A 27,944-nucleotide genomic window follows, 5' to 3' on the forward strand; every position below is an offset into this window, starting at 1 on the left:
AACTGGGTCTTCACCATGGTCAGATGTGAGGATATTGCATAGGAAGAGTGTCTTAGATACAGAGTAAGTAGCATGGTATTAAATCATCCACAGGCTTACTGTACAACTGCTTTTCAAATAGGACCTAGAAATGTTCACACATGGGGATATGTTGAATGAGGCAAGCATGGATCCACTAATGCAGCAGCTAGGGTGGCTCTAGTATGACCGAGTTCAGAACTTTAGCGACTGGTGCGCCGAGATTGGGTTTTGGGGTTGCTGGTTTTGGGAACTTTAATGTTTCGTTTGTGAATGTGGCTGCTGTTGATGTGAAGTTGGATGAGGAGAGGAGGGTTACGTTGGATATTGAGAGGCATGGACGGGTGTTGGAGTCTTTTGATGTTGTGGATGGGTATCGGCCTGCTCTGGATGTTACTGTTACTGAAAGGTGTGGATTTATCTCTGGTGAGTTTCTTTTGAGAAGATTCTAGGGTTGGGGGATGTGCTGATTCTTGGTAGGTTGCTCTTGTTGCCATTATTGCTTCCGATAGTGTCTTTGGTTCTGAGTAGTTGAGATTAGTTATTGGTGTTGTTGCTTTGGTTGATTTCTTGAGGATGTGTTAATGTTACTACAGTAATAGTTATTTAGAAGAATGTCAGGTTATGTATATTGTCATAAACAGGGAATCTCCTTAGAGATTACCGGTAATAGCATCTCCTTCCATAGGGTCGGTGTCGCAGTTTCCAGTGCATTTAACTAGACGTGCAAAATTCTAGTTTTACTGCTACGGTGAGTGACCCCCGACATCTACCCTACAATTCCATACCCTGCCTTCGGAAAACAACCTATCCAAGGCCGAGACCGAGACTATGAAAGTTTTGGTCATCTATACTTCAATGCATCCCACAGAATTAGACCTTATGAAGTTTTTCAAGTCAAGCGATGCCGAGCTCTATGCAAGGTCATGACGGTGGAGCTAAACTATTTGCAATAAGCTGACAATCCTAATTTTCCGGACATTAATTGCCCTATCGCTTTGCTAGGAATTGAATTTTCCGAGCTAACCAGTGGAGCAAGGTTTCCAGAATGGAGGTTGGGGTGCATGCATTAAGAGAGACTAGTGAACTATATATTGATGATTTGTCTTGTTTTTGTTGTTTGTCCTATACCATATCAGCATTTTGAGTATGGGGAAGCTTCAGCCATCTTCAGGGTTTCTTCGATTTGTTGTGTGTTTCTTGTATTTTCGTCCTTTGATACTTGTGTGGTAGATTTACGAGCGAAAACACTCTTTCCAGAAGATATCCTGACTCTACACTGAAACTAGAGCTGGTAAGTCCTTACAGGTTAGCGAGTCAATGTTGATATGTCATAAATGCCCCCAAAACTATTGTATTGCCTTATAGTTTCCATGGCCTGCAGATACATTCTCTGGGGGCTGGGTAGATTATAGACCAAGTAGTTTCAAGTCGGCCTTGCATATTAGGGTCTATCTCATCGAAATTTGATGTGTATGTTTGTTTACTCCCTCCGACCACGAGCTCGGTGGCGTTCTAATCAGCTCGTTGGGAGCAGTCGATGATATGGCCACTCCAAACAGAGAACGTTTTTGCCTTCATGCTACACGTTCATAAAGTAAGGGGGGAAGGTAAAGCCATAGTGGTACGTCAGTGCTACTACATCATCATATCAGATCTGCGGCAAGCGGATGCTTTGCCAGTCGATAATTGTACTTAAGCCTTACATATCAGTGGCGATTAACCTAACTTTATCGTCTTTCTCTGAATGGCAGATATTGACCGGCGAATCAATCACAAATGGAAACAATGTTACTTGCTTGAGCTAGTGCCCATGCTAAAAGAGCTTAAGATGACCTATGCTTTGGTGTTCGAGTTACTCGTGCGTATATCCCTTGCTGGTGTTTGCGTCACTGATATCAAGTGTGCAATTATACTTTAAAGCATCACAAGAAGACTGAAAAGATAGAGGTATCTTGAACTGGGAGATACTGCGCTTTTAGCATACCTAAGGGCATGTAAACCGCCTAATATTCATAAAGGGGCATGATGGATCAAAGATATGTCTCTATAAGGGTCTAATGACAGTCCCAACATCTACTAACCGAGGCCCACCAATATCAGAAAACAAAGGAATTGACTATACATAGACATGATCATCATACAATCAAACAATAATCATTGTATTGACCTGTCAGAGCCTAAGTCTTAAGCGTCTAGTTATGCAGGGGCGTCATTGGCGAGGCAGAATCTAGATCCGAAACTCTGTAATTGACCCCAGAACCTATCCATTTTCTCTGTGGAAATTCTACCGCAAGTAATGATATGAGGCGCTGATGCTTCAGGGGTAAGACAATCGGTAATGCAAGGGGTTCTAAATAATATCTGCAGACTCCACCACGGAAATGCTAAAGAGTTTCCCAAACTACGTGATACATGTGATACCACATATTTAGGGTTAAGAAAATCTAAGCCCTATCTACCTGGAGAGCATCTATATAAGTGACCATCATCCATACCCTACCTACCTCATTCTTCATCATCGAATACAATCAAAGCCTTCAGACATTATTACCACCACTACCGCCACTACTATTCACACTTTGTTATTCCGTTACAATCAAAACCGTCTTTCACAATGAAGTTCTTCGCCATTACTGTTGCCTCCTTGGCTTCTATCTCTGGGGCATTTGCCTCGGCCAACGGCGGCAACGATGCATGCAGCAAGTACATCTATAACACCCTTTATAACGATGCCAGCGTCGACGTGTACCACTGGAGGGAGGTCATCGATAAAACAAACCCGAACCCTTGCAAGTCCGCCAGCGGTTCATGCGGCGCGGACCTGTATGGAATTTTCAAGCTAGACCAAAACCAGGATTTTTACAACTGGGGGCAGGACATGCGTAAATTGAGCACTTGCACGGCCACCAACGATGCGTGCGGCAAGTTCCTCTGGGACACCTTTCACGAGGCAAAGAGCACCGACATGACCAACTGGAAGCAGATCATTCATGCCAAGGGATCGAACCCTTGCGAGTAAGATCTTCTCCTTTTCAAGTATTCCACTAAGTGTAAGGAGCCTATCGATTACTGCTGGTTTTCTATTGGCATTGGCTCACAATAAGCAGTGATTTATCCATCCTTGTCAAGTTTGTTGGATACTCTCGCTTTATCCCTTCAGAATCGAGCGCCTGATAATTGGTTCGGAGGCCGAGGGAGAAAGATGGGGGGATGCTTGTTGAAAGCTCTGTATACAATAGATCGCGTTGGGCTAAGCCAGCTTGTAATTACAAGGAAATAATATTGCTTCTATTTCTCCTGTTTTGAAAATCTATCTAGCGATGGGGTAGATATGCCAGCTGATATCATTGCACTTGGTCGCGGCGTTAGGAACTGCTGGTACGTGCTTTCAGTCTTTCGTTGGAGAACAGCAAGGAGCGGTATAAACACACATCTAATATTTCTCTTTCTAAAGTTGCACACTCAGCTGAATGGTTCGAAACGAAGGCGTGAAATGTTCAGCAACTTATCAGGCACATCCGAGGATAGTCATAGAAATTGTGGCTGTGGGTACTCCGTAGATCATTGACTCTTTCGATGTGATATGTTAATTCGATATATATAGGAGCCAATCACAAGGACGGGTTATCCTGTCCGCCTTGATAATCGTGTTTGCCTTTTCTTTTGATCTACCTCTCCATGTAAGGGTTAGGCGTTTATTGTTGAGCTTTTAGAAATATATTCTTGGCTAGTGAGAGTAGCACGATTAATGTGACTGGCTATAAGGGTTACTACAGCATACTAGGATATTAATTCTTTTTAATTTCTGTTAATGAAGTAATCTGTCATGTACCACTAGATACATACTAGTAAGTCAGTTACTGGTGCTATTCATTCAGCCGCCGCGGTTGATTTAGGCAAAAACCTACAAAGTAAAGGAAAAAGAGACACAAGAGATGTCAGGCGGTTAGAGAGGAGGGCGCGTAGTACTTTCTCAGAGCATCCAGCTATATCACAGGCCCGATTTTGATTGCTATTCGAGCTTGACTCCTTAGGGTGAGATAAATTGATAAGCCATATTTGACCTTCCTTATATAGATGATGTAGGGCAAATTCTGTTATCATCACGTGGTGATAGTCATATCCCCGCATTCTTTTTTCTTTTTTTCTCTTTTTATACATTAATTTCTCACGAAACATGAAAACTTCAATGATTTGTTCATCTTTATACATCACTTGTTGAATATTGTGAAACTGTGCAACAAGCTTAGCCAATACGCCAGATCTGCTGGGGAGACAAACTTATTCAAACAAACTATAGCCAACAATTGACCTCCATTCCACTTACCCCACGTTCCAAAAAAAAAGTAATATAGCTACCCTGCCTCTCCAGTCAAGCTAAATACTTGAGTCTATATATGAAAGATGAAAGACCTCCTCCAATTACGCTCGGAAACAACCGCCCGTCTCTATGCGGACCCTCACAACCCACATCTTCACCTCGAACGGGGACTATTTCATGAGCAATTGGGATTTGCGGATTTAGCATCCGCGGACGCGTATCGTGCTCTTTCACTGCTGGAGTCCGTTGTTGACCCCGACGGATGCGAGTTCCATGCTCGACGGAAGATAGATACTCAACCTCAAGGTGACAAGGAGGGGGAGCAAGAGAATGAAGATGACGAAGACAACGACGATTCTTGTGTCGCTACTACACAAGACGAGTATGACGAGATTATTGGGACTGTATATGCATTGCTTGTTCGGAGCCTGGTGAAATGCCGGTGTTACAGAGATGCATATGAATTCTGCATGCGTGGCTTGTCGCTACTTGGAAGTATGGAAAAGTGTGATGGTAAAGCCGTGGACACGCTCAAGGAGCAGCTGAGCGCAATTCAGAAAGTATACATTTCCCGCCGACCAGATTCGGTAAAGGATAACGGAGCCGCGGATGTGGACATCAATCCCAGTGCTCTGAATGCACAGGGCTTCGCGCGGAGGGTCCTATATCCCTGGAACGAGCACGAGCCGGACAGAAAAGCCCCCGAGACGCTCAAACTACTCAACGACAGACTGAAGGATGTTGCGCCCAAATGCGAAGTGCGAGCTGTTGCCCTGCCCGCTCTCCACGGCACCACCGACGAAGGAACCTCATCAGAGGGTGAGGTATCCATCCAGCTAGGCCTCTTCGCCAAAGAAGACATCGCTCCCGGCGAGATCATCCTCCGCGAAAACTCCCTCCTCACAGCCACCAACAGACTCCACGACGACCTCTGCGACGCCTGCAACGCCCCGCTCCCCGACCTAGCCTCCGAGAACCCCCCGGTCGCCTGCACAGACTGCGACGACACAATCTTCTGCAGCCAAACATGCCACGACCAAGCACAGGAAACCTACCACGGCGCCCTCTGCGGCCTAATGGAGAACCTCGAATCCATCGGCAAAGACATCCCCGACCCTAAAGACAAAGCCGACTACCTGTACCTCCTGCTTCTGGGCCGGGCAATCGCCATGGCCGCAACACAGGACGTGCATCCTCTCGACCTCCCCGAGATCAAGTACATCTGGGGCGACTTCCACGACCTCGAAGACTCATCTGCTGACTCTGTTACCTCCGACGACCCCACCGCAACCCTGCCCTTCTCCTTCCACCTCAATATCCTTCAGCCCATGCGCATCCTCGAGGAAATGGAACTGGATCCTTACGAGGTTCTGCCCCGCTATGATACCTGGGTGCTTAATACGCTCTATGCTAAATTCCGCGGCACCGCATCTGGTCGTCTTTCTACCTGGGATGGTGGTCCGGAGCTCTGCGCTGTGCATCCGCTCTGGTGTCTTGCGAATCACTGCTGTGATCCGAATGTGAGGTGGGAGTGGGGTGGTGAGATTACCTTCCGGGCTAGGACGGAGTCTGAACGCCCTGTTTGGAAGAAGACTAGTACCGGGGAAGAGAAGACGCCGTTAAGGAATGAGGGGATCAAGGCTGACGAGGAGATCTTGAATCATTACTGTGATATTGGACTGAGTGTTAAGGAGAGAAGGGAATGGGCTAGAGGTGCATTGGGTGGGTTGTGTTTGTGTGAAAGGTGTATGTGGGAGGCTGCTGAGTAGATTCGTTTACATTGTCATTTCCTCGGGGGAGTCTACGAGAAAGGATAGATGGGTTGGATCGTTGAGTGATACCCTAGATATGATAGATGCTGTACCGAAAAGCTATTGTTATAGTTTGCGTTATACAGAAAGCTAGACTATAGACTGACACCAGGTGAACATGTGGATCGTTTGCAGTGAAAGCACTGCCTTTTTTGCTATTGTGAACCTAAAACGCAGGGTAGTATAAATACACCATTGAAAACCGAGCCTTTAACCAGTCCTAATAAATATCTCATGACTTGCGGTCAACATCAAATAATTGAAATCTTCGAATGCGTCTTATAAGCATTTTCATGTCACTTTTACAATAACCCGTCACCATTTAAATTAGATATAGTCCGCGGCGCGGCCCCGACGAGGAGGAGTCCGGGACGGCGATCTACGCCGAGGGGGAGAGCGAGACGGTGATCGGGAATTCGAGTACCGGCGTCTTCTTTGATCACGTCCCGATCGTGCGGGGCTCGGGGAACGTGACACAGAGTTATCACGGGCACGCCGAGCCGGGGCAGCCTTGCGAGGTGAACGCGACGATGCGCGTTTGGAGCGAGGGGGGGACAACGACTCGGAAGAGTAGCGCCTGCCTCGTCCCTCGCGCCGAGGTGGAGTAACAGATCTCGACACTGACCTGGAGTAGCTTCGGTTCCTACGGCTGTAACCCCGTTTCTCGGGTGTAGCAGATCGAGACAGTGAACGTCGAGCTGGGCTAACGCTTCGAGAGGCGCGCGAGTCATAAGACTTAGCACGGGTCCGTCTGGGGGGTGTACGAGAGACCGACGACCTTCTGGGTGACCGGGATCGACTGTAAGAAACAGAGCGCCGGCGAGTTCTCGATACTGGTGACCTGGAGCGCGAAGGCGTGTAGCTGTAGCTCCGGCGAGAAGATCCGGAGACGGATCGTGAGTAAGACCTGCCCCGACTGACCGAGCGCCGGCGGCCTCGGCCCGGCGAAGGCGAACGAGAGTATGAATAGGAGCGCGAGCGCGAGCGTGAGTGACGGGGACCAGTGCAGGTGGAGCATGATGAGCGAGAGCTGACAGATTCAGCGTCTGATTCAGGAGTAGCGTCGCGAGCAGGGAGAGCTGGGACTGTCGGCTTGGGGAGGTTTTTAAGGTGTTCACGCATGTCCTCTGTCAGAATACCAAAGCCGATACTTGTGAAATAGTTGATAGAAAAGCGGGTGTTGCGAGGGTTATCTGTCGGGAAAAGACCCTCAAAGCTGGGGCGAAGTATCTCATCTCTCATGCGCTCCTGCAGCTTCTGCAGACCAAGGTGCTCTCCTAGGTCTTGGAAGAGAATCTTAATGAAGATACGACTACTTGAAGTGGTTTCTTCTTCATTGAGGTGAATCACGGACATAACATGCCAGCCGATGGCGTCGGTGCTGAACATATGGCCGAAAAAGCGGGCAATATTGCGTAGCTTATTGGTCTCGAATCGATGGATCGTGTCGTAGTACTTGGCGAAAGCGGCCTCGAAAAGGTCACACCAAAGACGATTGATCTTAGAAAACCGCTCACCAATCAAACCGTAGAATTTTGAGTACGTTCTTTCCTGAGAACAACATTCAATAATCATCGACGGAAGTTCAGGCTCCAGGCCGGGTGGCAGTGAAATCTTCATCAGTTTGTGACAGCATTCTTCGAAATCGATACTAGACATGATCGTCAAGTAGATGGTCCTCCGCAGGTTGACGAGGTCTGTGTTGCTTTGATCTTTGATATCCATCTGCCGTTCTTCTTCAGCTTCTTCATCAGAGCTCTCATCAGTCTCGTCCTCATCTTCTTCGTCATCGCTACCTTCACCTAGGATCTCAGCCTTCAATTTCTTGTAAGCTTCCTCGTGTTCCTCCCATTGCGGGTCGTATTTGAAAATGTTGAGGGTATCTTGAGTTTCAATCTCATCGTCAAGGCCAACACGGTGTGTGATCTGATCTTCTTCCTCTACTAGATCAAGTTCATCCTTAATCGCCGGATTGTCTTTGTAACGGTCTTTACGGACTTGGAACAAGACTTCAATCATGTACTGGACTCTCTTATCGATATCGGCTTCGTGGAGAATGTTTCTGAACTGATCGAACACCGCCAGGGCAATAGGACCACTCATCTCCTCCAAATGTTGACCGACTTCCCTTGTGAGGCCGACGGCAATCTCCACACTGTCATCTGTGGGTTTGTGGAGCAGGAGAAGAAGAATCTGAGCTGCGAGCATCTCATGTACGACCTGTTGGTTGCACAAGTGAGCGATGAAAGTCGTCGACGAGATGCAGACCGCCTTGTCATTCCGTTTAAACGCCTTGCGGAACTGGACGATCAATCGATTAAGCAGCAGTTCGCCAACTTGAGGAAGCTTGGTGTTGACGATAGCCGCCATTGCAGCGTAAATTGGTGTGAACGGCAAGCTGGCAGCTTGAGCCTTCATAATGCTCCTGCAAAATAGGCCGCGCCCACGTACTAAGTTCTCACCGAAAAGTTCTGGAACAATATGTTTGATGTTTGAAACGTTGACTTTGTTGATAAGACCATTGATCGATTTCTTTAAAGCTTCCCATGCCATACGCTGGTATTCTTTGCTTGTCTTATCTGTAATCTGTGCTTGTAGCGCACGGAGTCGAGCAGGGGGGATGTAGGTTCCTCCCGACCGCATATTCAAAAGTTTCTCATATTCTGCTTTGGCTGAAGCCTGCTTTTCTTCCTCCGTCATTGGTTTCCGCGCGGCCTCCTGCTTCTCATGTTGACGGACACGCTCCGCAAGTTGTCGTTCTCGCTCAATGGCACGTTCAGGATCAATCTGTGGCGCGTCGCCATCTTCTCTTACAGAGTCACCTGGAGGCGACCGGCGACGGTTGGGAGAAGGTGAACGAGAGGGGGGCGAGCGTTTTCGTGAGCCTGATGCATTTGGAGAATAGGATGTGCCAGGTGGAGGTGTGGGCACTCGGACCGCCGACTGCAATACGACCGGATCTGTCATCGTTCCTTGCAGTTTCCCAAATCACCCTGGGGCATCAATAAGGGAGGAGTGACTCAAGAGTCAAGTTGCGAAAACGTTGGTGGTTGAGCTCCGTCGGACAGAACGTGAGGCGGCGAAGGATAAAGTCTTAGCGTCCGGTTCAGGTCACGTGTCACTCAGGAGCCAAGCTGTTCGTGTTTATGCGATAGGATGGTCAGTTGCCCACCTTTCAGACTAGCAGTTCTTCGCAATTACTCTATTACGTCTACCCTATAGATTTGTCCACCACTATGGTAAGAATAAACTATACCGCATTGTTATATTCTCATATGCTGATTGTCGCTGTTTCTAGCTGGGCCAACTTGTCGGATCCGCCATGCTCTTGGCCGCTACCGCAATCTTTCTCTACTACACGGCCTGGACTCTTCTCATGGTAACTCTTCCCCTACGTCTTTTGGATTTACGTGCACCTATTAACAATCTGGTAGCCATTTGTCGACCTGGACCACCCCCTCCATGATCTTTTCCCTCCACGCGTATGGGCTATCCGCATCCCTGTCATCCTTACTCTCCTCGGTTCGGCTGTGGTTGGTACATTCATCGGAATCGTCATGATCAACAGCAACAAGAAGAAGGCGGCCAAGGCCAAGGCTGCGGCAGCGAAGAAGAAGACTTGAGATGTTGCAATAGGCGCGAACTTAGGTGTGTGCGCAGGGGGAACCTGGATGCGTGGGAACAGCTGTCATATACATTGTAACAATACACGTCATATTCCCTTTTGATTCCTGGAGTATGCAAGCATGCAACTTCCACGCTCTTCCGTATTATACTCTCAATGGAATCTCTCCTTAAAACCTATCACGTGGTGCGATAAAAGACACCGACGACGGAGTGATAGGTCAATCCAAGTTGGAAGATATCACATGAGGTTAGATCCCCCAAAGGGGGAATTCACCAAAGAGGTAGCCCATTCAAGCGTGAGGACCCGACTTTAAAAAAACCTCCACCATCATGCCTCAGTCACCGCTTGATGATGTGCCAATGATAATCTGGGACCTTACAGATGACGGCGAGTAGTTACTATGCGGTAATGCGGACCTATCGGACAGAACATTCCGGGTGATTCATATTTGGTTGGCGTGGAAGCAGCAGTGGCGGCTAGACCCGGATCGTCCACGGAAGAATTAAAAGTTGGGGAAGTTCCAGGGGCTGTTGACTGTGGCTTTGCCATTTCTATGTCCAAGTGGTAAGGGCTCTTTGGCTGCATCATTCAGGCGAATCACGTGGCGGATGCTGACCCATGTTCAGACGCGTGCTGTTTGCATAGTTTGTCTGGGAGGCCCCTCATGCGACCTGCAGGGCAAACCAATAGTTTGCCTGGAACATGGTGTATGGATCGTCATTTGAGTGCCGAGTGGCTGTGGAATGAGGAGTGGGGTGGGCTTCCTCTCATTCTAAGAGGAGGCCACCAGATGACTCCCATACTTATCTTTTGGGTTTGCAGACTGCAAGGCAAGCGCGGTACTGCGTAGATCCAAGGACCGTCTGGAAAAGGCACGTTAGGCAGTCGGAAACTGGCGTCATAGCCTGACGGTCACCGTCTCAAAGGGGCCAATCATCACCTGGTTCTGGTCATGTGCCGGTCTGGGGACCTCACCGAGGTTACCAAAGGTTACCATACCATACCGTACCTGCCGACCAAATCTAGTTTCCCCAACTAATAGTAGTCTATTCGTGGTCGGTCACCACTAAGGTTAACTAAATCTGGGACTGATAGGAGATAAGTCAGCCTACCCATGGGGATGTCATCCATACTCCTGACCTGACCCCCCTCCCCCTCTCCCTCCATGTCCTTCTCCCAACCTCTCTTTCTATTTTACAAACTACTTACATCTTTGAACCAAACTGTCTTCTTTGTATCCGGTATATCTGTCATCTTGTACATTTTGTAACTCATATTCCACTTCCATACATCTACACCGGATTATCGGACGAACGGTATAAGCAGTGCTTCCGTCTCGCCCTATCTCCGAAGCTACAAGCGTATCGAGTCTTGACTCTAGATACGCTGTTGCTTTGTTAACTCTTATTCCTACGCGCACCGCATTCGCTTTTTATTTCACAGCACCAAATCCAAACTTCCTTTCCAATAGCCCTACATGTATGTATTGGTCTACACGCTCGACTGCTGGGTGAGTCATACTGACGGGTATGTTTGTTGATAGTCAACACCCGGTAGTACCATACCTCTGCGAGGGACTTTGCCGTCGATAACATCGCGGGGTTTCCGTTCTCAGACCTTCTTACGGGTCCTGAGAGCGGCTTTTCTTATTGAGACCGTCTTGCCTCCTTGAGGCAATCCTCCCATTTCATGCCCCCGGCAGCTTCGGACGATTTATTCCGCCAGCAGAGTCGGTCCGTCGGTGACCCTAGCCCACCCCTAGAGGATTTGAGCCAAACTCCACCGGAGAATGATCAGAGCGGAAAGAAGAAAAAGGGAAAAGCCGGATCCAAGGCGAAGACAAAGGCAGCCAAGGCCGCAGCGAAGACACCGCCAGAAGACTTGTAAGCACAGAGTATCGCGTATCTGCCACTTTGTCCATCAGATCACTGACTTAAATGACTCAAAATGCACAGGATAACACCCTCTCCGCCTCTGCAAGCTGAACCGTCGTCATATCCAAACCCTCCGTTGGCTTCTGAACGTCCCAACAATATCGTCTCGCCGGTTCTAGATGCACTTGGCTGTCTTAATGACTCACCAGAGAATGATCTAGCTTATCGTACAGATAGCTGGGCAAAATCTATCCCATTTGGGAAGAGCCCACCAAATGACGTTAGTGACGGTGAAATCGCGAACGGGTCTCCCTTTGCCTTTCCCTCAAACCCCGAGAAGGGCGGTTTTAGCCACCCCTCCTCAACGTCGCCTCTTCCCAGGGCAAGGCCTTTAAGCTATGGTAATGGATACATGAGCGGTGACCTGTCTCGACAGCAATCTGTAGATAGGCACAAAAGCCACTCCGTCAGTGGCCCATTTAGTAACCCGATTCCGTTGCCGCATTTGCCCCAGGCCCATTTCTATGGAGCACCTGATATCGACCTTCCACTCCTCTCTAGCCAGAACAGGCAGTCCACAGGTGAAAAGTACTCCTTCTGTTCCTTTGATACGATATACAGCCCTACATCCAAGTCGTCGAGAATGGGAACTAGTGTTCTTGTTGTGGGTTCCGATGGATCTTTGGAAGTCCTCGCAGTGGAGGATCGCAAAACACGACTAATCGGGAAGCTGGCTGGTCTCAATGGTCGTGTGATAGATGCCAAGGTCCTGGCCTGCAATCTACCCGATGACTCGTGCTCAGCATCTAGACCGCACGTCGCTGTCATTATCCATGGCCCATGTGTACAACCCGATGATGATACTCATGGCTCCTCTGTGGGTTCCGAGGTGAATGAGGTACCTCCTACGCCCATTGGGAGGCGCTCGGTGAAAGACGATACAAAATATTACCAGACACGTGTCGAGATATATTCACTCAGAACGGGAGACCACATTACGACTCTTTTCACAATGAAGCCTTCGCCATACTTTGAGAGTATCCCCGGACTGTCTGCAATTGCACCTTCACCTGCCGGAAATTTGAAGCTCTTCGCGGGAGGCAATTACGTAGTCTTGGCATCCGGAGCTAGTGGCGAGGTATTCATCTACAGCATGAATGGATATCAGTGCTTAGGTAAAACATGGACGAGCATTCGCTCACGGGAATCCCGGCGTTACTCAACCTCTTCAACTTCAACAGACGCTGATGGATCTCGGACCGACTCTCCATCTGGGATTGCGAACACCGACAGCCCTATCGTTGCGCTAAAGGGAAGATGGCTGGCAATCGTCCCGCCGTCATCCACGTATAGGGCGTCGCTTCCAGGGACAGTTCCTCCGTCGTTGATACAGGGCAAAGTCTATGGTCTCGACAATCGGAATCCTCCAGCAAGGCCGGCAATAACATGCGCTACAGACGTTGGCGAGGGCCCGAGCTTCTTTGACAAGGTAGCAAGAGGCGTCACGCAGGAACTTGTGCGAGGTGCAAGATGGATGGGCGACCAGGGTCTTCAGGCGTGGAATAATTATTGGAACAAAGACCAGCTACCAACTTCTGCGCCGCGCCGTTCTCCCAACTTGGGAGATCTGCCGCAGGCATACAGCGCTTTCCCACCTACTCACGCCCAAGACACTCATGCTACCACACCCGCGGAGCCTGACCTTGTTTCAATCATGGACTTGAAAAGGCTTGAAGACGGCAACGAGACAAAGGCCGCGCTATTCAACCCCGTTGCCACGTTCCAGCCTCCTGAAGGATGTAGCTTTCTCTCATTTTCGCCTAATGGACTAATGCTACTTACGGCGAGCACGAACGGAGATGTTCAACACGTCTGGGATCTCATGCAAGCTAAGTACTGTCGAGCCGGGGCATTTTTGTCAGAGGATTCCGTGAACACATGTGCCAACGTGCGCCAAATCGCACGGTACACACGTTTGACAAAATCCTACATTGTCGATGTAATTTGGTGCCCTCCTTCAGGAGACCGACTGGCAATTATTACGCGGAAAGGAACAGTACACGTCTTTGACCTACCGCGGAGTGCTTTCCAATGGCCTCCATTCCGACGAGCTCGCCCAGCATCCAGTAAACCGCCGGTAACTGACCAAGCGACCGATGAGTTGTCTGACAAAGCGGCGCCGGTGAACCCTCTGTCAGCGGCGTTTAAGCTCGTTGGAGGTAAGACACAACCCATAATCGCTGCGGTTAGAGGTCGTACCGCAAGTGCCGGTGGGGCTTTACCTGTAGTAGGAGGATTTTCATCGTCTGCTGGTGTTCGAGGCGGGAAAGTAGTTGCTGCTGGTCTCAGCAAATCAATGGGAGCAGCCACCGGAACAGTTAACACGCTCCGTCACGCTGGCGAAAACCGCTTGCACGGGCTGGCCCGTGACCCAGCTGCCTCTCGCGTCACTTGGATTACGAATAAGGACCAGGTATTTCTAGGCTTGGTGGACAGCGGGCACTTCCGGCTCTATAGGGTGCGGCGTACTATGTCTACCCAGAAGAATCGGCAGCTCCAATCTGTAGTAGGAGGCAAGGAGATTGAATTCCGGTTGCCCCCCGTTCTGCAGACGCCCTGCGGCCCTATGCCTGTTAACGCTTTTAATGCGGAGACCACCGTTCGCGCGTCGCTGGCCCTGCCGTCTTCCCACCCACGGCCGTCTCTTGCATCCAAACTTAAATGCCAGCCTCTCTCCCAGGCGGAGATCGAGACAAACGCACCTTACCAACCCTTTCACACCGACCAGAGGGTTAATCTCTACGTATATCCGGAAACTGGTCATGCGGACGAACCATCGAATCTGCCTACTGGAAACTGGGTATTTGGGGAGAGCCTGCCCATGACCAGAATACATGTGCGCCCATTCAGCGCTGGTGGCGATGATGATGATGACGAGACGCTACATGAACACCAACTGGGCTCTGGTGGAGAGATGGAAAATCTAATCAGTCTTGGCAATAGTACGGGACTCCCTGAGGAGGTTGTGATCACCACACGCAGGAAGAAGAGACATGGCTCATCCTTTCCTTCGGCTGGCTCTGGAGGCGATGATGGGTTTTTTGAGGATGACTGCGACTTCTTGGATTTCGCCCGGGATCGGGTCTAATTGCATTATAATCTTTTTCTTTGGAGGTATATTGAAACGAAACGACATGCAATTAGTTTAGACATTACAGCGGTTTCGGCGTTGGTGTGCCCTTTGTTTATTCTTTGGTACTTAACCGTCCTTCCCTACTCATCTTTGTGGCATTGACTATGGCATCACAGTCGTTTTACCCTGCACAACAAATGCTTATCGACGAGTGCAGCAGGGTCTTTGAATTATACGTTCCTTTCTCCATGCGCGCACATTCATCGCAAAGATAATATTGTCACCTGTCACATACTCAATAGTGTATTGAGAATCGATAGACTGGATAGCATGATTTCGGACTTGATGTCTATAGGTTAATTTATATTGCATTGAATGCCGTCACATCTCCTTCTCTCCAATGTTCGTAAAAAAAGAGATCTTCCTACACAGCATCTTTCATTTCATCCGCCCACCACTCCTGAAACTCCCTTAACCTCGCCGTACGCACTTTCGCCATCTCCCGGCCAGTCTCCGTCTTCATCATACCCTCCAACCTGACCAATTTCTCCTCAAAATGCTCAATGGCATTATCCATCACCCACATCCCCTCAGGACAAAAGTTCTTCCCCTTCGCCCCGAGAAAGGTAAAACACCTCCCAATCCCCACCGCCCCAATCGCATCCAACCGATCCGCATCCTGCACAATCCCCAACTCCGGATACCCATCCGCAATCAACCTCTTCACTTCCTCCGGCTTCGCCCTCTCAGTCGTATACGACACATGCGAAACAATCATCTGCACCTTCTCCGCCACGTCCTCCCCAACCCCATGCGCCAAAAGCACATGATAAACCAACCGCTCAGGATCCACTGCCTCTGCGTTGGTGGTGGTAGTAGCAGTAGCACCCTGTTGCTTGCCCTGAATAGACTCCGAGATGGCAGCAACCTGCGATAGATATTTCCGGTCCCCGATATCATGGAGTAGTGCGGCGAGGTGCACTACCTCTGCATTGTAGATTGTGGAAGAAGAAGAAGAAGAAGAAGAAGAAGAAGTGTTCCGGGCTGTTTCGCGGGCTAGGATTTGGTTTGCTAGGGATACGACGCGGTGGACGTGTTGGGGGTTGTGGGAGGGGTCGTGGGCGGCCATGCATTTTGTCACGAATGCGGAGATTTCGGGGATGAGGTTGGGGGGTAAGGGTGATAGGGACATGTTGGTTTGGTTTTGTAGTGTGTTAAGAGTGTGTTTGGTGAGGTGTGAGGTTGTTGTTGGTTTTCGGTTTGATATAGATTTATTCCTGATTTGAAAATATTATTTATAGGGTCGGGGTGATTGGTGCGGGGTGTTTTAAAATACGGGATGTTATTTTACCATGAATTTTATAAATTTCTCTGGTTGTATCCGGGTGGAGATATTGCTGTTTTAACCTATAGTGGGAATTTGAAAGGAGTGACTTGGGGTCAAATTAATATGAGTAGCTAAGTGGAATAACCCAGTATTAAGGAGAATGTAGAGTAAACGCCCTATATAAAACGAAAAACGTTTATCTACTCGAAAGTAGGAGATACCAAGGTCAAAATGGATCACTATGAAAAGTGGTTCATATCAACAGATGGTTGCCCTAGACATCGTCTATATACCTATATCACCGAGTAACTGATTGAATGTATTGCATAGATCATTGTGAAGCAATACCTGAGTGATTAAGTGACTCAGTCTTCGGAATCAAAGGTACAAGCTCACCAGACAGGAAGATAGAACAAGCAAAGACTCGTATGGGCGGGATATCGATCAGCTTTCTTTGGTGGGATCAACGCCATCTTCACCACCTTGGTACTTTGCCATCGCACGTTTCATAGTGAGTTGCGCCAAAGCTCCCACCGTGTTCACTTTCGATATCTCCTCCACGGTCAACTGTACTCCAAGTTGCCGACTAAGCCAGGACTTCACCTCAATGGCCATTAAGGAATCAACAGTCACGGCCTTTGCTTGCCCCAGGCCCATTTCGGATACCTGGGAAGTATGATGATTGATCAATTTTGCTAGCTCTAAGACTAATGCGGTTTCCATCTCCGGGTCGCTAAGAAGGCGGTGGTCTTTATCAATCCTATCAAAGAGTAGCTTGAGCTGGTTGTTAGTCTTTCGGTTCTGTGCACCAACGGCTGGAGTCCGATGCATTGAAAACCTTGCATCCCGGCCAAATACAATATCTTCCAACATCTCCGTCTCACTAGAAGCCTGGAGGCCAGCCATCAGCTCACTCGAATAATGGAGCCCGGCTGTGTTCTGTGCCTGAGACTCAAATATGCCGAGCTGTATGCTGGCGATGACTTGTTGTTTACTTAATCGAGCGAATCCCACTGTGTCCATTCGACGAGAGATATTTTGGTCTTGGATCGCTGCTGAACCCGCAACGGCGCCAAGGTCAACCACTGAGGAGGGAAGGCCCATTTGTCGACGATACTGAGTAAAAGCATCTAGGTACGTGCAAGCAGCAGCGTAGTTAGCCTGACCAACGTTACCGGTGATGCCGGTCAAGGAGCTCAAAACAAGGAAGAAGTCTAGCGGCTGGCCTTGTACGGCCTGATGGAGATTCCACGTCCCCGATACCTTGGCTGCGAGTGCCAACGTCCATTCAGCATGGGACATCTGTAGGAAGGTACGATCCTGGAAAAGGGAGCCATGTCAGCGATGAGAAATAATGAATGGTACAGTAACGTACATATAGGGAGAGAGCCAGGTTGATCACACCAGCAAGAGGCTTGGTGCAACTAGACACAGCTGTCTTCACGTCCGCTAAATTCGCCACATCTCCAGCGACGGTGATGATTTGGCAATCCTGGGCCTCGAGCTCCTTGATAAATGAGCTCTCTCTTTCTACGCGCCCAGGGGACCGCGTCAGGATTACGAGCTCTCGAGCGCCTTGTTTTACCAACCACTGAGCAAGAACACGGCCGACATCGCCAAGTCCTCCAACTATAATGTAAGAGACATCAGAGCGGAAGGTAATACTACACTGGTTTGACGTTACATGAAGTTCAGATGACGACTCGGGCATACGAATAATGACCTTCCCCTTGTGAAGACCAGCCTGCATGTATCGAAAGGCCTCTTGAACCTCCTGGGCGTGGAAATTTTTCACTGGGAGGATTGGTCTGATTTTGCCTGCTTTATAGAGCTCAACTAACTGACGTATCAATCTGTCTCGTAGGATTAGTTCAGTGCGACGAGGAGCGCGATAGTTGTCAGTCACAAACCTTGCAGTCAGTGATGGTCTTTTCTTGGTTAACTCCACAAGGTCGATCGCGATAAATGAGCGATTCTTTAAAAAAGGAGACATGGAGAGAGTCCCATGGGTTAGAAAGTCCCGTTTCCCTAGCTCAACCATCTGACCAAACTCAGCAACACAGTCCCAGGATGCGTGAAGCAGTTTACCGGCAAGCGAATTGAGGACTACATCAACCCCTCTACCGTTCGTCTCATGCATCAAGTCTGCGTGGAACGAGGATGACCTAGAATCAAAAATGTTGTTTCTTGGAATCCCGAAAGTCTTCGACAAGTATTGAGCTTTTTCTTCCGTGCCTACTGTTGCATAGATCTAGATACTGGCCATTAGAAGCTTGCTACCTTCCCTCGATAGGACTTTTACCTGGGCTCCGATGCTCTGGCACAGTTGTATTGCCGCTATTCCCACCCCACCACAAGCAGAGTGGATGAGGATAGACTGTTCCTCAGTCAGAATATGCAGGGAGAAGAAATTGACTCGAATACTGCTTACATTACCTCGATCAAGCACAGCGCGATGCAGAAGAGAATAAATAACGGTCAGATACGCAGTTAGCATAGTTGATGCCTCTTCTAATGAAAGACTATCGGGAAATCTTAGGCATAGTTCAGCAGGGATAACCGCTGAACTTCGAAGTAGCCCAAAACCCAATACCAGGACTTTATCGTCAACTTTTACGTTGCTAACGTTCGACCCTACTCGGCGTATAACACCGCTCGCTTCCAAGCCCAGCTCCTCTTTAGCTCCGAGAACCCCCTGGGCTACCATCAAGTCCTGTTAGATCACCCCGAAAGTCAGTGTCCGTGCAAAGCCCTAGCGCTGAAGTAATACTGACCCTGAAGTTCAATCCCACGAATACTATTTCAACTTCGACCTCACCCTCTCCCAGAGGTTCTGTATCTGCCGCAATCCATTGTAATTTTCTGTTAGAAGACACATCTAATCTGAAGGCTGAGTGTTGCCCAATTGGCTTTGAGATAAACCGAGGCAACGATTCCCATGTACATCTCGGTGTATGGACTATACCATTGTGAATGGAAAATTCATAGTCCAACAATTCGCGTTTGACTCTCCTTCGACGTCGAATTTTGTGTATGATTTCAACGACAAGATTTGAAGATACCTCGTCGAAACTATCAACTTCAACTATTGAAAGATCCAGCTCCATCTCCTGCCGCAAAGTGCGGGCGAGTCCCCAGATCAGACCATAAGAAGGATTAGCACATTGGAGCTGAGTGGCTGGCGTAATCCAGATGCATTGGGATGAAGTAATGGCTGAACTGCCTTGTAGAAACCCTTTGAGCTCGACGAACCTTCGCTCAGACATGCTGTGAAGGAAAGAACTGTTCATATCCAGAAACGAGATAATGATTGGATTCTGTGGAACCGGGTCGTTAACTTTAGCCCACTGTGTAAGATGACCCCTCTGGGTAAGTTGTCTCTGCACGTCCTTTTCCCAGTGGCCCGGGTCTTGTGAGAGGAGGAGAGTCACATCATCGGGTTGGAAAGACGGTTCTTCCTTGAGAGCTGTGGAGATCATGATAGCATTGGTTTGAAGTAAGCCAGGGCGATCGTGGCGAACAATATCTACGCCACTGAATCCAGTGGCTTTCAACTCGCGGTCCCACCTCTCAACGGAGATATAAGGCCTGAAGGGTCTACTATCGCTCTCACCAAGCCACCAACCAGGTAAAACTCCCTAAATAGGTTAGAAACAGAAAGATGGAATCAAGGGATGAGCCGCGCATACTAGACAAAGATCTAGAATGGGTAGGGCTGAAGATGGTTTAGTAACGATCTGCAAATATATGTATACTAAATCTCCATCTTACCTAGATCAAGTTCCACAAGAAACAGCTGGCCTCGTGTGGATAGCAAGGTCCTAACATTCTGTAGGGTCTCTTGGATTGAAGGAGTTGCATGGAGAACCTGATGCGCAGTCACATTTCAGTCACTTAAGTCTTTCGTGCAGTGGGTATAAGGAGAATTCCTACGTTCGAAGCAATAATAAGATCATATGAGTCAGGCTCGAACCCTTGCTTTATTGGGTCCTTACTGATGTCAAGGACGCGGTACTCGAGGTTTTCTTGTCCTAAAAATTTCTCCACAGCAGCCTGGGTGAATGCTGGCGATATATCGGTAAACGTATATGATTTATAACGACGTACTCCGGCTTGGGATTTCAGGTGACGAAGGACGACCTTTGTGCAGCTTCCTGTCCCTGCTCCAATCTCTAAGATGCGAAGATTTGGATTAGAATGGGACACATGGGCAAAGAAAGCACTGCAGTTGACGCAGCCAAGTGGTTCCTCATACAACCTCTCGAGAAGACCATCTTTCATCAGCAATTCTAATGGTGACACATCTCCACACATTATCTCCAAACAATTATCCACAATGATGCTCGTGCAATCAGCCACGCCTGAAGCCCAACCGGAACCACTGGCCCTCATGACACCCATACAGGCATCTTTAGTCACTTGCCGTTGCTCGCTTGTCATGTTGAATAGGCTTTGGGTGCGTACCCCGTTTCTCTCAAGCATAGAAGTCAACCTCTCATCTCTTTGGTGGCACGATGAGGCTTTCTCATAAATTTGGGCTTTCCATTTATTTAGATGTATCACCTCAGTGGTTACAGCTTCCAGACGCTTAGCAGCTTCCAGAGGACACAGAATGAACAAGTGCCCCAGCGCCTGAGCAATCAAGTCCATGCTTTCAGGAAAGGACTGTAGAGTAAGAAAGTTGTCTTTTGACAGTAGGTCAAAGTCCGGCCTCCACACGATTCGGGTCAGCAAGTTAGTATTTGCAGATGTGAGTCTGTTCCCATTGTCAAGTGCACCAAATAAAGCACCTTCAATCTCTAAGACAACATGATCATCCACGAGGCCAATGGCATTTCCGTAGTAACTACTCTGAGTATGGCTTTTAACGCTCGTACTAATAGCCATAAGGGGCCCGCCTTGTTTGACGTATATTCTGTCGAGACTGACAGGAACAAATGAGCGCTCAATGCCGTCGAGAGCATTGAAGAGAATACCCGCCATTATTACCTGTAAGCCCTGGTCGATAGAAGCCGGATGGATATTGTACGCATGATGGTCTAGGCCCGATGAACTGTTAGCAATAGCACTGGCCCGTCCGCCTCCCTTGGGGTCCACTGTGATATCTTTCAGCCCTCGGAAGCTTTTCCCGTAGGTGATACCGCAAGCTTTGGTCGCTTCGTACCATTCGTCGGAAGTGCACGACAAGCCGTAGGATACGACAGGCTGTTTCCTAGGAGGTATTTCGTAGCTTGGACGCACACGGCCTCGACAATGCTTTACCCAAGCTGACCCTTGATAGCTCATGATAGAAAAGCTATAATAGTCCGAATAGATGTTGTCAGCAATTTCTGCAGGCTGGAAACTGGTGATAACTTCTGTCGGACTTCTTTCGTCCAGCAATAAGGGCTCCATTATGAGAAGATCCCGAATTGTGTAGCTGTCAGACTCTGAATGCAGCTGCAGAACTGCGGCCCCAGCCATCGCAATATAAGCGGCGCCGGGGTAAACTATCTCTTCCTGCACCACATGGTCAGAAAGCCAAGGGACACCTCCAACGCTAAGTAAATTTTTCCATGAAGGAGCAGTATCCGTTGAATCGGTTATGCGAGAACCAAGAAGTTCATGGTGAGGGGCCAACTGAAACCTCCAGTCTCGACTTGTGCGGCTCTCTTCCCAGAACTTCTGGTCGTGTTGCCATGGATATGGCGGAAGGTCGGTCAATATCCTACCTGAAGGAACGATGTTTGGAAGGTCGACAGAGCCACCATTGATATGTATCTGGCCCGCTGCAGCTAAAAGCTGCTTTCTGAACCCATTGTCAAGGCGCTTGATCGTCGAGATATACGTACAAGGTACTTGCCCATTTGAAGCACTAAATGTTTGTTGTAGAGGAGCAGCCAGTGCAGAGTGTGGGCCTATCTCAACAAATGCCAAGCGCTTATTGGAGTTCGACCCAAGACAACATCGTACTGCGTCTGAGAACAAGACAGGTGATTCGAGGTTCCGGCGCCAGTAGCTGGCGCCTAATTCTTGGGGACACAAAATACTCTTGCCTGTGACACTGGAATGCATGGGGAGCATTCGTTCGCCCCGTCCGGCATGTTTCTGTATGGATGTCTCATACGAAGGTCCGATATCCTGCATATGATCTGCAATAACTATCAGTATATTGCAGTACATGCGTTACTTACAAGGCATAAGTTGTGTGCATTACTCACGTGAATGATAGGCGACATTTACTCTGAGACGACGACAGACCCCGGGCATGTTCTTCTCTATATCTTCCACTGTGCGATCGATCTGGTCCTTATCACCTGATAAAGTGACACTTTGAGGGCTGTTTTGGCAGCCAATAGTTACACCTTCACGTAGGAAGGGATGCACCATACCTCGACTCGTATTGACGGCTAACATTCCTCCTAGTCCTTCCTTCGAGCTCGCGAACTTACCACGATAGTACGCAATCACAATAGCATCAGTAGCAGAAATAGCCTGTGCTGCATACGCGGCAGCTATCTCACCACTCGAGTGGCCAAGCACAGCTGTCGGCTTGATACCCCATTGAGCGAAGATGTTGACCAAACCGATCTGCATAGCAGTACACAAGGGCTGGGAGAACTCGGGTTCCATGACTCGAGATTTGTCCATGCTTTTATTCAATTCATCTGTAAGGTGCATTAGTTTCTCTGTGAGGATGGAGCAGTTTGAATGGCTGGATCGCGCTAAATTTCGGTACCTTTCAATGACCACTGAGGAGGGTGGTCCAGTCCCTTCAGTGCTAGTTCCATCTCCTCAACATCTCTTCTAAAACATTCAAAGTACTCTAGGAGGGCTATTCCCATCCCTGGCCATTGTGCACCTTGGCCTGTGAAAGCAAATACAAGTTCGGTGTGATTTGTTGCTTCGTTAAACTGAAAGACCGTGTCGTCGAGTGGCATGCCAGGGTCTACAACCGCAAAGGCACGAACATTCAAATGATGTCGTCGGCTACCTAACGTATAAGACATATCACCCAGACGTGAAGGGTGGTTGTTAATGTATTGTGTAATCTGCCGGATCCTCTTCTTGAGGCTAGGGACACTGCTTGCGGAAGTCACGATTAACTGAGAGTCTGCAGGGAAGGTGGAATTGGTTGACCCAACAACGCCATTGCCACGGTCTATTATGACATGTGCGTTAGATCCACCAATGCCAAATCCATTTACACTGGCCCTTCCAAGTCGGTTGGCCGGCCATGGCTTCGCATCGGTTGGGACGGTCAGTTGTCCTTCGGTCAATGGGCCACCCGGCCTGGGAGTCTCAAATAAAGCAACGGGTGGGATAACTTGACGCTCAAGGCTCAAGACCGCTTTGATCACACTGGTAATCCCTGAAGATCCCTCTGAATGACCAACGTTGGGTTTGGCCTGTTGTTATCAGCTCATGAAATGTAGATATCTGATCAGAAGAACAAGGGAAGTGTACCGATCCAATAAATGCTGAGCCCCCCTCTGTCACACTGGCGATAGCAGATAACTCTACAGAATCACCAATGACTGTCCCAGTCCCATGGCATTCAAAATACGTTGTCTTGGATATATCGTTAATGTTGGCATTGCGATATGCCGCACGGATCAGACGCTCTTGAGAGAGTACTTCAGGAGCAGAAATTGTTGGCTTCCATCCATCACTGTTGGACGCAGTACCCCGAATTATTCCACGGATAGCATCATTATTGCGAATAGCATCATCCAAGCGTTTGATGTATATTGCATTGATTGCTTCTCCGCGCCCATACCCATCGGCGCTTTCGTCGAAGGTTCGGCAGGTACCACTTTCTGATAGGACCATATTAGCCGATGCGCACTTGGTAATATTGGGGCTCAAGATGAGATTTGTTCCCGCTACAACCGCGGAGCTACATTCTCCAAGATAAAGGGCTTGACAAGCTTCATGTAACCCGACAAGGGAGGCAGAGCAACCAGTTTGGATCGTCATGCTATTTCTGGTATTAGGAACATATACGCAGAGAGAGGGTGTTATTGTCCACGCTTACCTAGGCCCCTTGAAGTCATATAAGTGCGAAATACGGTTAGATAAAGCAAACGCGCCCGTACTTAGGACATAATAGCGATCGATATGCTGGTATTCTTTCGTGGAAAGGGTGAGCCAGTCCTCCCCGAAAGTGCCAACGTAGCATCCTATTCTTTTACCACGCCAGTCTGTTTCTCCCGCATCTTCTAGACACTCCCATACTACCTCGAGTAAGAGACGCAGTTGCGGATCCGTCGTTGATGCTTCCGCAGAACTTATCGAGAAAAAGTTTGCATCAAAATAGGCTGGGTCTTCCTGAAGATAGTAGCCATGACGGGTGCGAATCTGTCTCGGGTTTTTGGGATCACAGAATGACTTTGCATTGTATCGACTTTCGGGAACCTCGCCGTGGCCTGTTTTCTTCTCGACGAGCATGTCCCAGAAGTCTGTCGCTGAACGGATTCCTCCTGGCAACCTCATCCCCATTCCCACTATGGCGATCGGAGGACGACTGGCTTGCGCCTCTTTTAGATCGAGCTCAGACATGCAGGTAGCACATGTCTTGCAGAAACATCTTTGGACGTGAGGAGCTTCTGCTGCGGTGGTAGCGGGATGGCATTCTGGAGAGATATCCATACTAAATAGATATCAACAGCAAGAAACAGTATCACGAACCAAGGTTCACAAGAAAAAGCACAACTAGGATAAAACACTGTCTTTCTGTCTTTTCCTGGAGGGAATGGTCGCTGAAGAGTTGTCAAGGGAAGACAGGCATTTTATCTTTGTCCTTTACTAAATATCAAAAGTTCCCGTGAAATGCCCGCTTTTCACCAAAACTCAACGTTTTGGACTACGGATTTCTCAGTGGTATTCCTTCATAATAGGATCAACTCGCTTAAATCATTCAATTGTTCTATTGCTATATATGAATATTAACGTAAGCTATTCAAACACATCGAGTGTTGGTGTAAAGCGGGCATTTAACGGGAACTTTTTGACGTAGGACTGTAACTATCCCTCCCTTTTGCACCTTTCACAGCCGAATGCTGCCGTTGACGCATATATTATATTTTCCGGACATCTACCTATATAGTTAATTTTCCTTTCATCGGGCTAATGGTGGTAATTGCAGTCGGATAGGATGATGTGTTCAGAAAGGCAGTAGCCCATGAATTGGGACGCTTCGGTGGTATGCTCTTGAGTGCTCAAAGATGAGGTGGGAGGAGACAAAAATGAATATATCGAACTCCCACATCGAAATAGTTGACTATAGTCACGCTTGTCCAGTACTCTGGCCTTTTTCTTCATCGCCACCGGATCTGCTATTTTTCACCATGCGCATTAATATGGACTTAAGACTTTGCCATTGCCCACCAACGACCATGCCGACCATAGATAAACCACGAGAAATAACCTGGTATAGCTTCCGAATAGGATAAGCTAGAAAAGCTATCACCTTCACCGAGATATCCAGCCCGACCGCAACGTAGCGGTCCGGAAAGAGCTTCAGCACGGCAGCCCATGGTATGCAAAAGATGGAGCATCCAATGCATATAGCCCATTGAACACCATCCAGCGGCGTGACACCGAAGGCAGCTCCTCCAACGAAGATGATGAGGATTTGCCCGCCGATCATTAACACGTTGATTCCCATGAACCAGTAATTCCGATGGACACCTTCAAATATGTTGAACTTGTTGTCTAGACGGCGGTTGTTGAGTTCATTGAATATCTGCATCCAAACGAAAGTATTGAAGATGATTGTATCGAGCTCTACTTGCTTTTGGTGGATGCGCGTGTCATAACCTAGGATATGATCACCCGCGAAGTATAGGGTGAAACAGACAGCCAGTTTGTATATCGATTGCCCGATTATCATCTTCCACATTGTCACTGTGAATAAAGGAGCGTTTCTTGGGACTGGAGGTCGCTGTAGAATTTTCTCTGTGGGCGCATCGGTTGCTCTGGATTGTGTTAGAAACATAAGCTCCGTACGCGGGTCCAGTCTGGTGTCTTTCTCTATTGTTGCGAACTAGGAATAAAGGAGTCACTTACAGCGCTAAAGCAGCAAAGGTGTCCATGATCAGATTCACCCACAGTAGCTGGACGGCCTTCAGCACACTTTCGTTGGAGTTGCTGTAGATTGCTGTTACCACCGTAAGGCAGACAGCAGTGATGTTGACGGTGATTTGGAACTGTATGATTGTAGAGTCAGGGAGAAGGAAGAGAAGGATTCGAGAAGAAGGGTCAAGGACACAAAGACTCCGACGTACCTGCAAGAACTTAGCGACAGCATCGTTGACAGCCCGACCCCATGCCATAGCCGTCACGATAGACTTGAAGTTATCGTCCAAAAGGATGATAGAACTCGCCTCACGCGCTAATTCCGTTCCGCTGATACCCATTGAAAAGCCTACATCGGCGGACGTCAAAGCAGGTCCATCATTCGTCCCGTCGCCTGTTACTGCAACCGTTTCACCAAGACGTTTTAGATGCTTGACGAGCATACGTTTGTCGTCGGGTGACGAGCGGGCCAACACCTGCAGCCGTGGAATAATGGCATCCATCTGCTTTTCTGTCAGTTTTCGGAACTCTGGGCCCTCCATGACAATTCCGTCGCCGTTTTTGATACCGCAGGAGGAAGCAATGGCCGAGGCTGTATTGATATTATCACCTATAGTTCGACCATCGTTAGGCTGTTAGAGCTCTAATGAAAGGGGAAAGCTGACCTGTGACCATTTTTACTTGGACACCTGCTGAATGGCACGTCTTGATTGCCCCAGAGACTTCAGGTCTTAATGGATCATGGATTCCAAAAGCCCCAACCCATGTCATATCTCGAAGCAATGACTCAAAGTCGGGCAAGCCCTTTCCGCTATCTCTGCTGAGACCGGTAGGCCAGTCTAAGAGGTCAGTGTAGACGACCCCAATTGTGCGTAGGGACTTCCGTGCATAGTCATTGATTGTATCCAAGATGACTTGGCGAGCGCCATCGGAAATGGGTTCAGTCGCTATCTGGCTTTTGGAGGACGGTCCAGTAGTTATTGTTTGAGTTGATGTGTTGAGCATGACCTCGGACGCCCCCTTAACAAGCAATCGATATCCAGTTGGTCCAGCACGATATACAACCCCCATTGCTTTGCGGCTAGAATCAAAGGGAAATACATGTTCAATATGGGCATTCGCTCGTTCCTCAGTAAGATCAGTCATGTGTAAATAGTCTTTTGCAAACTGAAGGAGAGCAATTTCTGTCTTGCTTCCAACAAATTCACGTCCACCGTCTAGCTCCTCCTCGAAGGCTGTCGAATTCAAGGCGATACTATCTATTAGCAGCTTTTTGAAAATAGTAGGAAATAGCTTTAGTGTCTCTAGTATTGTAGGAGACGTTGACGGGCTGCCACTCTCAGTTGGTTGCTGGTCAAAACGTTCATTGGCACCGAGAAATCCCACAACGACCGTCATCTTGTTCTGCGTGAGTGTTCCAGTCTTATCAGAGCATATCACGGTAGCATTGCCCATAGTCTCACACGCACGCAGCACTCGGACAAGATTGTTCTCTTTGAGCATACGAGTCGTAGCGAAAGCCAAGGCAAGAGTCACAGCCAAGGGTAATCCCTCTTGGAGGTCGTTAGTGGCATAGCACAAGTATGGCCCAATATACGGAGACCACTTACCAGGTATGGCAACCACAATAACTGTAACAGCGACAATGAGAATATCCATAAATTCTTGGCCTTTCTCACTTGGGGAAGCATCGTTATCAGGTAGTTGCACTAGGAACCTGATCAAAAGGACAAAGAAAAGAAGCAAAGCAGCGCTGTGGGTTTCTATTAG

General features: G+C 48.5%; 8 protein-coding genes across 8 annotated transcripts; 5 read left to right on the plus strand and 3 right to left on the minus strand.

Annotated features, from left to right (window-relative positions):
• Nucleotides 1-203: 203 nt before the first annotated feature.
• On the plus strand, nucleotides 204-530 carry F9C07_824 (uncharacterized protein; the record flags this gene model as incomplete). Its single annotated transcript, XM_071511743.1, has 2 exons — nucleotides 204-444; nucleotides 499-530. The coding sequence occupies 2 exons, from the start codon at nucleotides 204-206 to the stop codon at nucleotides 528-530; spliced, it is 273 nt and encodes a 90-aa protein (XP_071365674.1).
• Nucleotides 531-2,548: 2,018 nt separating this feature from the next.
• Nucleotides 2,549-3,372, plus strand: F9C07_825 (uncharacterized protein). Its single transcript, XM_041284220.2, has 2 exons — nucleotides 2,549-3,071; nucleotides 3,129-3,372. The coding sequence occupies exon 1, from the start codon at nucleotides 2,636-2,638 to the stop codon at nucleotides 3,038-3,040; it is 405 nt and encodes a 134-aa protein (XP_041141103.1). The 5' UTR covers nucleotides 2,549-2,635; the 3' UTR covers nucleotides 3,041-3,071; nucleotides 3,129-3,372.
• A 1,053-nt stretch (nucleotides 3,373-4,425) lies between these two features.
• Nucleotides 4,426-6,111, plus strand: F9C07_826 (putative MYND domain protein; the record flags this gene model as incomplete). Its single annotated transcript, XM_041284217.1, has 1 exon — nucleotides 4,426-6,111. The coding sequence occupies one exon, from the start codon at nucleotides 4,426-4,428 to the stop codon at nucleotides 6,109-6,111; it is 1,686 nt and encodes a 561-aa protein (XP_041141102.1).
• Nucleotides 6,112-6,889: 778 nt separating this feature from the next.
• F9C07_2061652 (pre-mRNA-splicing factor cwc22) lies at nucleotides 6,890-9,120 on the minus strand (the record flags this gene model as incomplete). Its single annotated transcript, XM_071508656.1, has 2 exons — nucleotides 6,890-6,994; nucleotides 7,075-9,120. The coding sequence occupies 2 exons, from the start codon at nucleotides 9,118-9,120 to the stop codon at nucleotides 6,890-6,892; spliced, it is 2,151 nt and encodes a 716-aa protein (XP_071365675.1).
• Nucleotides 9,121-9,346: 226 nt separating this feature from the next.
• F9C07_828 (dolichol phosphate-mannose biosynthesis regulatory protein Dpm2) lies at nucleotides 9,347-10,146 on the plus strand. The gene is made up of 3 exons (XM_041288585.2): nucleotides 9,347-9,392; nucleotides 9,452-9,532; nucleotides 9,588-10,146. The coding sequence occupies exons 1-3, from the start codon at nucleotides 9,390-9,392 to the stop codon at nucleotides 9,774-9,776; spliced, it is 273 nt and encodes a 90-aa protein (XP_041141100.1). The 5' UTR covers nucleotides 9,347-9,389; the 3' UTR covers nucleotides 9,777-10,146.
• Nucleotides 10,147-11,470: 1,324 nt separating this feature from the next.
• F9C07_829 (uncharacterized protein) lies at nucleotides 11,471-14,803 on the plus strand (the record flags this gene model as incomplete). Its single annotated transcript, XM_041288584.1, has 2 exons — nucleotides 11,471-11,664; nucleotides 11,737-14,803. The coding sequence occupies 2 exons, from the start codon at nucleotides 11,471-11,473 to the stop codon at nucleotides 14,801-14,803; spliced, it is 3,261 nt and encodes a 1,086-aa protein (XP_041141099.1).
• A 409-nt stretch (nucleotides 14,804-15,212) lies between these two features.
• Nucleotides 15,213-15,980, minus strand: F9C07_830 (putative HD superfamily hydrolase; the record flags this gene model as incomplete). The annotated part of the gene is made up of 1 exon (XM_041284211.2): nucleotides 15,213-15,980. One exon carries the CDS (start codon nucleotides 15,978-15,980, stop codon nucleotides 15,213-15,215), a length of 768 nt encoding a protein of 255 aa, XP_041141098.2.
• Nucleotides 15,981-16,089: 109 nt separating this feature from the next.
• On the minus strand, nucleotides 16,090-27,400 carry F9C07_2279183 (putative polyketide synthase). Its single transcript, XM_071510353.1, is given in 14 exon segments — nucleotides 16,090-17,435; nucleotides 17,491-18,366; nucleotides 18,418-18,828; nucleotides 18,890-19,753; nucleotides 20,049-22,246; nucleotides 22,316-22,821; nucleotides 22,836-23,503; nucleotides 23,562-24,075; nucleotides 24,133-24,706; nucleotides 24,796-24,826; nucleotides 25,567-26,074; nucleotides 26,166-26,305; nucleotides 26,384-26,784; nucleotides 26,840-27,400. The coding sequence occupies 14 exon segments, from the start codon at nucleotides 27,318-27,320 to the stop codon at nucleotides 16,560-16,562; spliced, it is 9,048 nt and encodes a 3,015-aa protein (XP_071365676.1). The 5' UTR covers nucleotides 27,321-27,400; the 3' UTR covers nucleotides 16,090-16,559.
• Nucleotides 27,401-27,944: the final 544 nt, after the last annotated feature.

The sequence above is a fragment of the Aspergillus flavus genome, chromosome 1, assembly GCF_009017415.1.
Source record: "Aspergillus flavus chromosome 1, complete sequence".
NCBI lineage: Eukaryota > Fungi > Ascomycota > Eurotiomycetes > Eurotiales > Aspergillaceae > Aspergillus > Aspergillus flavus.

Bases quoted from the DNA above. Each gene is read 5' to 3' on its own strand.
- F9C07_825 (XM_041284220.2), top strand. From the start codon at position 2,636: ATGAAGTTCTTCGCCATTACTGTTGCCTCCTTGGCTTCTATCTCTGGG.
- F9C07_828 (XM_041288585.2), top strand. The intron at 9,533-9,587 runs GTAACTCTTCCC...ACAATCTGGTAG, and splicing joins CGGCCTGGACTCTTCTCATG to CCATTTGTCGACCTGGACCA.
- F9C07_2279183 (XM_071510353.1), bottom strand. From the start codon at position 27,320: ATGACTGATCTTACTGAGGAACGAGCGAATGCCCATATTGAACATGTA. The intron at 26,075-26,165 runs GTAAGTGACTCC...AACACAATCCAG, and splicing joins ACCTTTGCTGCTTTAGCGCT to AGCAACCGATGCGCCCACAG. The intron at 24,076-24,132 runs GTAAGCGTGGAC...TACCAGAAATAG, and splicing joins TATGACTTCAAGGGGCCTAG to CATGACGATCCAAACTGGTT.